The sequence below is a fragment of the Branchiostoma floridae genome, chromosome 12 (genome assembly GCF_000003815.2).
Source record: "Branchiostoma floridae strain S238N-H82 chromosome 12, Bfl_VNyyK, whole genome shotgun sequence".
NCBI classification, from domain to species: domain Eukaryota; kingdom Metazoa; phylum Chordata; class Leptocardii; order Amphioxiformes; family Branchiostomatidae; genus Branchiostoma; species Branchiostoma floridae.
The window spans coordinates 8,186,319-8,196,357 of NC_049990.1; the positions used below are offsets into that span (position 1 = coordinate 8,186,319).

At 39.7% G+C, this 10,039-nt stretch overlaps 1 protein-coding gene across 3 annotated transcripts; it reads left to right on the forward strand.

Annotated features, from left to right (window-relative positions):
• Nucleotides 1-177: 177 nt before the first annotated feature.
• On the forward strand, nt 178-9,906 carry LOC118428170 (glutathione S-transferase Mu 1-like). Of its 3 annotated transcripts, none has more exons than XM_035838164.1 (9): nt 178-300; nt 6,029-6,104; nt 6,952-7,016; nt 7,260-7,341; nt 7,750-7,850; nt 8,273-8,368; nt 8,801-8,890; nt 9,348-9,368; nt 9,552-9,906. In XM_035838164.1, exons 1-9 carry the CDS (start codon nt 268-270, stop codon nt 9,639-9,641), a joined length of 654 nt encoding a protein of 217 aa, XP_035694057.1. In that variant the 5' UTR covers nt 178-267; the 3' UTR covers nt 9,642-9,906. The 3 variants fall into 3 exon arrangements, with proteins under 3 accessions (XP_035694057.1, XP_035694056.1, XP_035694055.1); XM_035838163.1 differs by lacking the exon at nt 178-300 and adding an exon at nt 2,747-2,864; XM_035838162.1 differs by lacking the exon at nt 178-300 and adding an exon at nt 3,769-3,947.
• The last annotated feature ends 133 nt before the right edge of the window (nt 9,907-10,039 follow it).

Here is a 10,039-nt window from a genome sequence, read left to right on the forward strand (position 1 = left end):
AAAGTGTTTCGCACGTTTTGAAGGCTTATCTTATCATTCACGGTATATATTTTTCTCCTATGATGGTGAAAAAAATGACAATGGTCTTTTATATATCAAAATCCAAAGATAATACGTACAATAAAAAGAAACATGACACCACAACCCCCTTTCTTATATGGTACGCTCTATTATGTAACCTACTGCATTCTGTGGCGTAGCGCAAGCTCACAGCCTGACGTTAACGTTGTGTCATTACAGCCACCATTCCATACTGCTCCACCAGTTATGCCGGTTTTAGGATATTGGAACATCAGAGGGGTAAGTTATAGGCCAAAAGGTATACTGTCGTTAAAACAAACCCCATGGCTATGTAAATTCATCCGGGTGGCTATGTTTAGAACATAGATTCAAAGTATACATGGTAAGTCTAAATTTTAGTGCATGTTAACATGGCAAAATGGCCAAGACTATATTTTAAAACGATGTGCAGTGCTGACTAGATTTGTTTCGAAAATTCTATCATTGTAATTCGCTGGTACCTTTACAGTCAAAAATGGCCTAGAAAATCACACAGGGAATCGAGGAAATCTTGTCTATATGGATAGGTGGTCACTATGCCAGGATTCTCAATGCTTATATGTCGATGGAAAAAATTATCTTAAGAACAGCCCAAAAGGTGTCACATTGCCAGGGTGGTTCTTATGTATAGGTGGTCAATTGTACAGCCACAGGCTTGACTGTTATGTAGTGTCGCTCAAATCAATAAACCCAATGTGTATGTAGATCCGGGTGAATGGCCATTTTAAAAAGAAACTGAATATATAGTGTGCCATTTTAGCATCGGGTGGTCTCTGTTATTGGTTAAACATGTTGAACATGCGTGTTGATATCATTTTGGCCTAAGTAAATTTTGCGGCCGAAGATATAGTTGTTTTTGTCGGTTAGATAACTAGGCTGCACAACGGCGGGTAAAAAAAAGGGTATTTTCTTCCCCGAAAGATTTATCTTTTCCAAATAATGTCAATACTCAACTTATACGGAATTGAATGTACGCACGAGTGTGAATCTCTTCTGACAAATTGATATCGGACAAATAGGCTATTTGATACTATTGCCTCAGGTCCGTTTTGTAGTCAGCTTTACTTGAGTACCAGGCACCATGTTTAAATGTAATGTTTAAATGTGCATGCCTTGATTGGGAATGAAGTGCCAAACCACATGCTAAACCTCCTATGCTTGTTGTCATGGTACAGTTCCACTGCATACCTAGATGCGATTTTGCGACATCACAACATTGTTGGCTGTCGTCCAAGTTCCTAATCGTTGTCATGTCAGTTTCTTCCGGCTTATTACAGTCATATGGCACCCTGAATCTAACATAAGACAACAGCAAGTAAAATTTATGGATAACATATTGACTGCCCCATGATTTCGAAAAAAAAATTATGTCTTACCGGCAATGGTCTAAAAAGAGAAGCTATAAATGGTACATTCTCCATACCAACAACTACTAGTACTACAAATGCAACAGAAGCAGTATCAGTCAATCAATGGTTAGCCACCTTGGCGAACCATTATCAATGGGCTATTCCATTCAAATGTTGAGGAGGGGCAATAAAAAAATCTTTAAGCCTAGTTTCATTGTAATATTGCTTTGCCAAATTTAGGCTTCTTTACCCTCATATACTGCTAACGTCATACACTCTCTATTCTTCCTGATAATGCAGGTTGGACTTTTGGGAGTGGTGGGGGTTTATTTCATGCTAGACGCCAATTTTTATGCAAAATGTCTCTCAAATGACCCAGTGTGTCACCCCTTAAGTGGGCGTGATCATATTTCAAAATTTCGATTTTTGCCTGATTTAAGGACAGCCACCCCCCCCCCCCCACACCCACACACACACGCACACCTGTGTACGCTGCACTTGGAACATCCCAAAGTGTGACCGTTGTTCGGACCCGTTTGACCATGACCTTTAATAATAGTAGTAGCACATGCCGGCAGTGTTGGCATACTGGAACACTCGTGGGGTGAGTAACTGGAACACTCGTGGGGTGAATAACGTATTAACGGTTACTGAGTGGTTTGCCTTTGGTAAAAGTTGAGACAGAATAAATAGTTGTTTTCTGTTAGATAATCAGGCTGCACAACGGCGGGTCAAAGTTTAAGTAACTAAGTTCCCTGCAAAATTTACCATAGCCAAATAATGTCAGTATGAAACTTGTACAGAATTGAATGTACGCACAAGTGTGAACGGGACCCAGCTTCTCTAGCAAAGTATATCATGTAGTACAAGTAGGCTATTTCGTACTACTACTAGTTTAATATATTGCCTCAGGTCTAGATTACGCCTGTTCGCTTTGTAGTCAGCTTGTCTTGTCTACCGCGGACTATGTATGTCTAAAGTCATAAGTCAAGTAAGTCAAGTCAAAAAGAGCAGCGATAAAAGATACATTTGCCGTACCAAAAAATACTACAACAAAAGCAGTATCAGTCAATCAATGATTAGCCACCTTGGTTAAGCATTATCAATGGATTGTTCCATTCAGATTTTAAGGAGGGGCAATCAAACCTCCTCAAACCTATCTTTTATTGTGATATTGCTATTTCTTTGCCAAATTTAGGCTTCGTAACCCATTTATACTGCTAACCCTCATTCACTCACTAATGATCATTTGCCCTCTCTATTCTTGCTAAGTAATCCTTTGTGCACACCCCTGTGTACGCTGAACATCCCAATGGGTGACCGTTTCTCGGACCCTTTGACCTTAGCACAGGACAGTCCACACCTTTCCAAGTTCTTTGTCACAGTTTTGTTGAATCGAAGCCTTATACCCTTGTCAGCATGCCGGCACTTTTGGCCTACTATAACATTCGAGGGGTGAGTAACATAACGGTTACTGAATGCGAGTGCGTTGTAAACTTTGCCTTTGGTGTTTAAATACATGTATATTTAGGACCTTTCATCAGAGGTCCTCGGCGTCGGCAAGGTCAAGGAGGTTAAACTTCCTTGGTTTTGGTCACTTTGTGTTGAGACGTTGTAATTCTCCACTCGCTAGCTACTACTGCTACAACAGAACCAGGCAATATCAAATAGCCTCCAACAGGCTAGGCCTTGACAAACTGAAAAAGAAGTTGTGGTTGTCAACTTCGAACGCTGATTTCCTAAGCTAAATCTGATATCATACTGGCAACATCATGATGTCAATGGATTCTAAGCTCCTTAGTAGTACTATAAAACAGCTGTTGCCCGATCGCAGCGTCGGGGAACGATCTCAGTAATGTGAACGGTAAGTCACTATTAAAATGGTGACCCAGTTTCAAGCCTGACAATTTCAATTTTGTAATTTGATCTCAAAATTTTATACGTAGCAGTCAGGCCTGAATTGAACTAATTTGTTGGTGACGTTTGCGTTTTCATGGAGTTGTTTTGTAGAGTATGCTTTACAGTGACAACCGGGCAATAAAAGTGCGACATATCCCAACAACTAGTCACTATGGCGAAACATTATAAGTACAATGTAATAGCAAGAAGGGCGTTATATCAAAATAGGGATGTACACGTCAATGGCTAGTCTATTCAAACGTTGAGGAGGGAACATTCAGAAACATCCTCTTTTTTTTTTTTTTTAGATTGTTTGTTTATTTGTTTATTTTCTCTTCTTTATCGTCGTAGTTACCATTTATTTACCAGATGGTAGGTTCCTTTACATTCAATTAATCCTAGCCTCTCTATTCTTGACGTTGAATAGCTCTTTCTGTACACCCCCGTGCACGATGTATTTGGAACATCCCAAAGGGTCCCTAAAGTGTGACCGCTGCTTGACCTCATTAGGGTCCCATCTGGCCAGGACAGTCCACTCCCAACCTTGCCCGAGAATAGTATTTTTGATTGAAACGAAGCCTAAATTCTCTTGTCACTATGCCGACGTCGACACAGTTCGCATACTGGAACATTCGTGGGGTGAGTAGCATATACTGAATCATTCAGTGAATGGTCACTGAGGGCGCTGTATGTTTGCCTTTGTTGATACAAACTGGCTGACCACATGTCTTCATATCACGCTGTGGTCAAACGTGTCACCCACGCCACGTAAAAATTCATGATGTGATTCAGGCTTTCTCAGCTTCGATATGTACGACATTTGCCTGTTCCCAGGTTATATGTATTGTATTCGCAACCTTATAACATTCAGCTAAAGATTTTAAACCCAAGGATCAACAGATGTTGGCAGATTTGCGCGTTTGGGCAACAGCCTCCTAATCTGAACAACAAAGGATGACCTAGTTTCAAGCCGGTGTACGTGGAATGGATAATCATGGTCGCTTGTCTCCAGGAAAAGGAAGCGATCCGATTTTCAATTCCAACATCTTCTTGGAGATTAGCCATTGGGACGACAGTGGGCAAGCTCTGTCTGAACTCTGCTTGTTTGGTTTACGTTCTGTACGTCTCCGTCTCTATGTTACCGGCGTGCTTTATGTCAATTTGATTTGAGTCCTCTGTGTCGAGTCCTTTGTCGACCCCTCATCTTTCTTTCACACTAGGTAAATAACGTACCGTAAAACGGGTCCGTCAATAACCTACTTTACTACTCTACAAGCAGAGGTTCGGCTCCGCCTGTATTCTTTACGCGATTTAGGTTCGTTGGGCTTTCTATCTACTTGTGGACATGAAGAAATTGTAGGTCATTATAGTGCAATATAGAACTCAGTAAGTTTACTAAAGTGGGGCTCCCATACAAACCAGGAGCCCCGGTGAACTTAACTGAGATGGCACCCAGGCTATGGACCCTGTTCCGAAAATAGAACATCCCGGAGAGAGAAGTCAACAGCGCCATATCAGCACCTGACGCCCGCGGATGATTGACTGTAATCTCCAAGCAATTTCCCTTCCCGGTGTATTTCTTATTTTGCCTTAACGCTGCAGTGCAAGCTTCATAAACTCAAATATGACAACTTTTCCCTGAAATTTTTTTTTTTTTTCTCATGCTGCTTCATTTCATGTTTTTTTTCGTATTTTTTTTTTCCCCCTGGTTATATTTTTTTTTTAATTTTTTTCCATTTTGTTCTGAATTTTTTGTTTTGATATTTTTGTCACATTTTCTTTTTGATTATATCTAATTTTTCATTCTTTTAATATTGTTTGCGACAAACAATTTTTTTTTATTTTAGAATTAAATCCCTCACTTTTTTTATTTTTTTTGAGGTCTTTTTGTTTTTTTTGCATTTTTTTTTTGTCTTTTTGTTTTTTTCTTTTTTTTTTTTTTTTTTTTCTTTTTTGCTTTTTTTTGTTTTTTTTTTTGTTTTTTTTTTTTTATTTTGTTTTTAATTTTTTTTTCATTTTTTTTTTGCTTTTTTTTTGTTTTTTTTTTATTTTTTTTTTTTTTTGCTTTTTGACTTTTCTTTTTCTTTTTTTTTATTTTTTTTTTTTTTTTGTTTTTTTGTTTTTTTCATTTTTTTTTTTATTTTCTTCTTTATATATTTTTTTTTTTTTTTTTTTTGTTTTTTTTTTATTTTTTTTTTTATTTTTTTTTTTTTTTATTTTTTTTTATGCTGTATTTATTTTTTTTTTTTTTTTTTTAATTTTTTCTTTTTCCCCCTTATGATCGTTGCACAGCTTACATTAGCTGTTTTAAGCCACCGGAGGAATCTGCTTGGAGATTAGATTGACTGAAGGAGGGGTCGGTCTTGTGTGTGTCTGTGTAACACAAACACCACTGTTCGTGGCTACAGAAATAACGTCCAAGCAGAGGTTAGGCCCCGCGACTGGTTTTTGAAGTACTTCTGCTTTAGGCGTACGCGTTTTTGTACTAAATTATAGGGCTTTCTGCTTTGTGAGGCTTTCTTTTTGTAAAAACATGCAGACAAAACGCTTGTAAAAAACAGCCAAAGCCGCTACTTGGAGAGTAGCTTTAACGGGACCCTCCCGAAGTTGGGCACTGAACCGAAAGATAGATGCCAAACTACAAACATTGGAAAATTAAACATATATTATTATTCTATTGTCGTACCTGTATCATACCGAAGTTATTTTGTGTGTTTTAGCTTGCCCAGCCCATTCGCTTCCTGTTGGAGTACACTGGGACTGAGTACGAGGAGAAGCGGTATGAGACCGGACCAGGTGGGGATAAACTTCCATATATATAGATTATCTAACAAAAAGGCCAATATGAAAAAAAGACAATTTGGTCCATATCTTGGAATCTTTTCATGCATATTAACCATTACTTCTTTTTAGCATGTGGCCATTGAAAATAGAGGAATAGTTTTACGCTGCATGGCAGGGTTGTGGCCAGCCTGAAATCATTTTCAGTCCCCTCGATTTTGAATGGGAATCCTATCGAGCACCGAAGGCATGGCGTGACGTTGCGCAACATTTCTAGTGGGTCTGGGTCCCAGAAAATTTTGAAATCTAGACCCTCTGAAACACTATTACCTGCATTTTTAGGTGCACATTTTGCTGGTAGACTAAGCTGTTCAATGGCATCTGTTTTGGTGAAGAAGAACACATGGGTTTCAGTTCTTTATATCTTTACATATCAATTTTTGTCTGTCCCAAGGGACGGAACGGGGAAAACTTTTTTCAGTCCCAAGCTACAAAATTCCTTCAAAGGACTGAAGGACAGGTGCTGGCTACAACCCTGCTGCATGGACTCGTGTGTGTGTGAGTGCGTACCCAAAGGAATATATTCAGAACCCCTGGATGGATTGTGATAATATTTAGTACGTAAATAGGTGTTGTTGACCCGACGGTCCTGTACGATTTTAGGCCTCCTTGCAAACGACCTTGGTACTGCAGTAGAGTCGACGTTTTGTTTTGTGCTGGACATGCTGTTGTGTCCGCTCCCTTCAGACCAAACCTAACAAGGCAGGACTCCGGGCTTGTACATTTGGGCTCCACAAGCAGGAAAGTTTACTTCCCGGAAAGTATGACCATGTGGTTTTTACTGTGCATGCTTTGCTTTCAGCCCCTGACTATGACAGGAGTGAGTGGTTGAACGAGAAACATTCGTTCGGCCTGGACTTTCCAAACGTAAGTAAATTGGTTCATTTCTACCAGAGACTATTCTTTTGTCTTGCTAGTCACAAATGTACGGCATTTGAAATTGCAGCGTTGCAAACTGATGTAACACAATGTTACTTGAAGCTTGCTTTTACAGGTTAGTTCAGATCTTTCTTAGATCTTTTTTTTTATATCCTATCTATGGTATTTATGGACACTTATAGCATACTATTTTAGTATTAATGTTTTGTATTTTTATTACCCTTTTCACAGCTGCCATACTACATCGACGGCGACATAAAAATCACTCAGAGCAACGCCATTCTGAGGTACATCGCTCGGAAGAACAACCTCTGTAAGTAATATATCCACCGTTATTAACTTAACGAAAAATGGAGGTATTGTTTTCTGTGTGCGAGTGTGCGTGTATCATTATATTGTGGTCAGTATAGCTGGATAGATTGTAACGATATTGGTATGTGGGTAGGTCTTGGGAAGACGAAGATCGACGAAGATCAAGCTCATGTCTGGGCCTTCTGGCGACTTTCCTTGGTACTGAAACAGACCGATCTTCCGGTTTTTGTATGCTCTAGTATTGCTATGCTTCTGCATGATTTTCAGTACATCGTACAACGCCAAATTTCCCAACATGGCAACCTGTTGATAAAAAATACATTGTGCATCAGGCATATAGTTTACGGGGAAATGCTGGAAGATACCAAAATGTTCCTTTTTTAGAAACCATGCCGATTTGTTGGTGTAGGTGGTGAGACGGAAGAGGAGCGGGTCCGGGTGGACATCATGGAGAACCAGTCCATGGACTTCCGGAACGGCACCGTCAGACTCTCCTACAGCCCCAAATTCGTAAGAAAAACCCGTCCTATACATCGTGTCTTGCGTTTACTGAAAGTGCGGCATGTCGGACTGTATTCATCATACAGAAAGTGTAAGGACGGATATCAATGGAGAAGTAATCTCCAAACGAGGGCAAAAGCAGTATCGAAAGGGCTAAACATATATACGTATCCGACTCGCTCACGAGATCTGCATGCAGTCGGTAAAAAGAAAGTACATCCAATTGGTACCTATCCTCTGAGGCCAATTGGACACTTGTCTTTGACAGATCTCCATGAAGATTAGAAGAATAGACTTGTCTTTGTTACGAAGCAGACTAAGATTACGGAGTTCAAAGCTGACTTCCGTGGTACGAGAATTCTTGCTCTGCCTACCAATAGAATGTTCTATATTTCCCGAATCAGAGACAATTTACGAAAATTGTATTTCAGGAAGAGCTGAAGCCAGGATACCTCAAAGACGTTGTTAATACCATCAAGCAGTTTTCCCAGTTCCTGGGGTCTAACCAGTGGTTCGCCGGTGACAAGGTAAAATCTATCGTTATCAGCAGCGTTTTAAAGTCTTAAGTCGTCATCACGACCTCTGTGAACAATTTCCCCAGGTTGTAAAATCCCTAGAAAACAAGGTTCGTTATTTACAACCAGGATCTATGTAACAGCCGACTGTCTGTCATGGCAATCATGACATGCACTATTCCACACTGCAGCTAGGTGTCGCTGCTAACAATGCGGTTCCTGTCAGGCCTACCGCGAGGAAGGTCACAGACGGTTGCCGAAACATCGGCTGTAGATTGTATATAAATTTATGATGATGATGGTAATGATGATGATTGGTTTATTGAAAATGAAAATACCTAGCAGCCAAAAGGCTGAATTACGCACAATCTTACGCATCAATCGCAATACCATTCATTAAACAAAAACAGGCTTAGTAACATGTGTTCTTTTGGACGTTTACAGGTCACATTTGTGGACTTCCCCATGTATGAGCTTCTGGACCAACATCGTCTATTAGAACCAACACTATTGGACGACTTCCAGAACCTCAAGGTAACGTGTGATTCAATATGTGCCTCCTGCAAATGAAGTAGTAATGCTATAGCTAGTCCAGACTACTCAGACGTTGGATACGACACTGTCCCAGTGTTCTACTCGGTTTTTTTTACAGTATTTGGTGAGTCTTTGTACCTGTAATACCTAGTACGTCATTTTAACAGTTCACCTTTTTTATGAGAAGTTGAGGAGTAGAACAGGTCCAAGACGTACTGAATGCCGCAAGGCACTCCTGAAACATTATCCAACATCTACTTGTAGGTTAAATCCAAACAGCTCAAGTAGTACAACTTTTAGTGTTATTGCTCTTTCCAGCGTACTTGTCGTAGAAATCTACCTATAGGCTCTTGGTATTGACGTAAATCGGGTTCACCCAGTATATTTTTCTTACAAAGTAGAATGCTGAGACTGTTAGATTAAAAGTGACTCATTTCTGTGTTTCTATCATCAACAGGATTTCTTGGCGCGGTTCGAGGTAAGTGACGTCACTTTGTCAGTAATCTCATGACGTAATAGATATGACGTAACTGAGTCCTTTTGGTCATCAGACGTTGAGCAAAGTGGAATTAACTTCAACTGCAGTCGTAACTCTGCATCATCTATAGATTTTGTATCGCTTCTGGTCATTTGGAACAACCAATTTGTACTTTTTTCCCAGGCGCTGCCAAAGATCGCAGCATACATGAAATCTGACCGCTTCATGAGTCGTCCTATCAACAACAAGATGGCCAAATTTGGCGCCGAATGAGGACGTCCGAGTGATCGTCTCCTTTGTATCGTCTCAACCGGACATATTAAAGATTTGCACATCATCCCGATGACCATGTACTGTGAATGTCAGAAATAAATCTGCGTTGAAAAAATGGCGTTAAATCTGCTCATGTAATAACTGTTGTTGTGGCCATAACTTATACATTCAAGATTGTTACCTTAACCGATACAAAAACAAACTTGTTTTGAGGAGAGGAGATCGGATATAATAAATTGCTTCCATAGCGACAAAGAAAAAACTACATACACAATTTTGTTTATTTGTTTTATCGCTGTGAGGCAGATAGCAAAGTTGTAGCAAGATAATTATGGTACTTCGTGGTATATGATTGAGACAACAAATATTTACATGTCAGGGGTCTTCACCTTTGACCT

Coding starts and splice junctions, on each gene's coding strand:
- LOC118428170 (XM_035838162.1), top strand. CDS start 3,906: ATGCCGACGTCGACACAGTTCGCATACTGGAACATTCGTGGG. Junction 3,948..6,028: donor CATACTGGAACATTCGTGGG/GTGAGTAGCATA, acceptor TGTGTGTTTTAG/CTTGCCCAGCCCATTCGCTT. Junction 8,891..9,347: donor ACGACTTCCAGAACCTCAAG/GTAACGTGTGAT, acceptor TATCATCAACAG/GATTTCTTGGCGCGGTTCGA.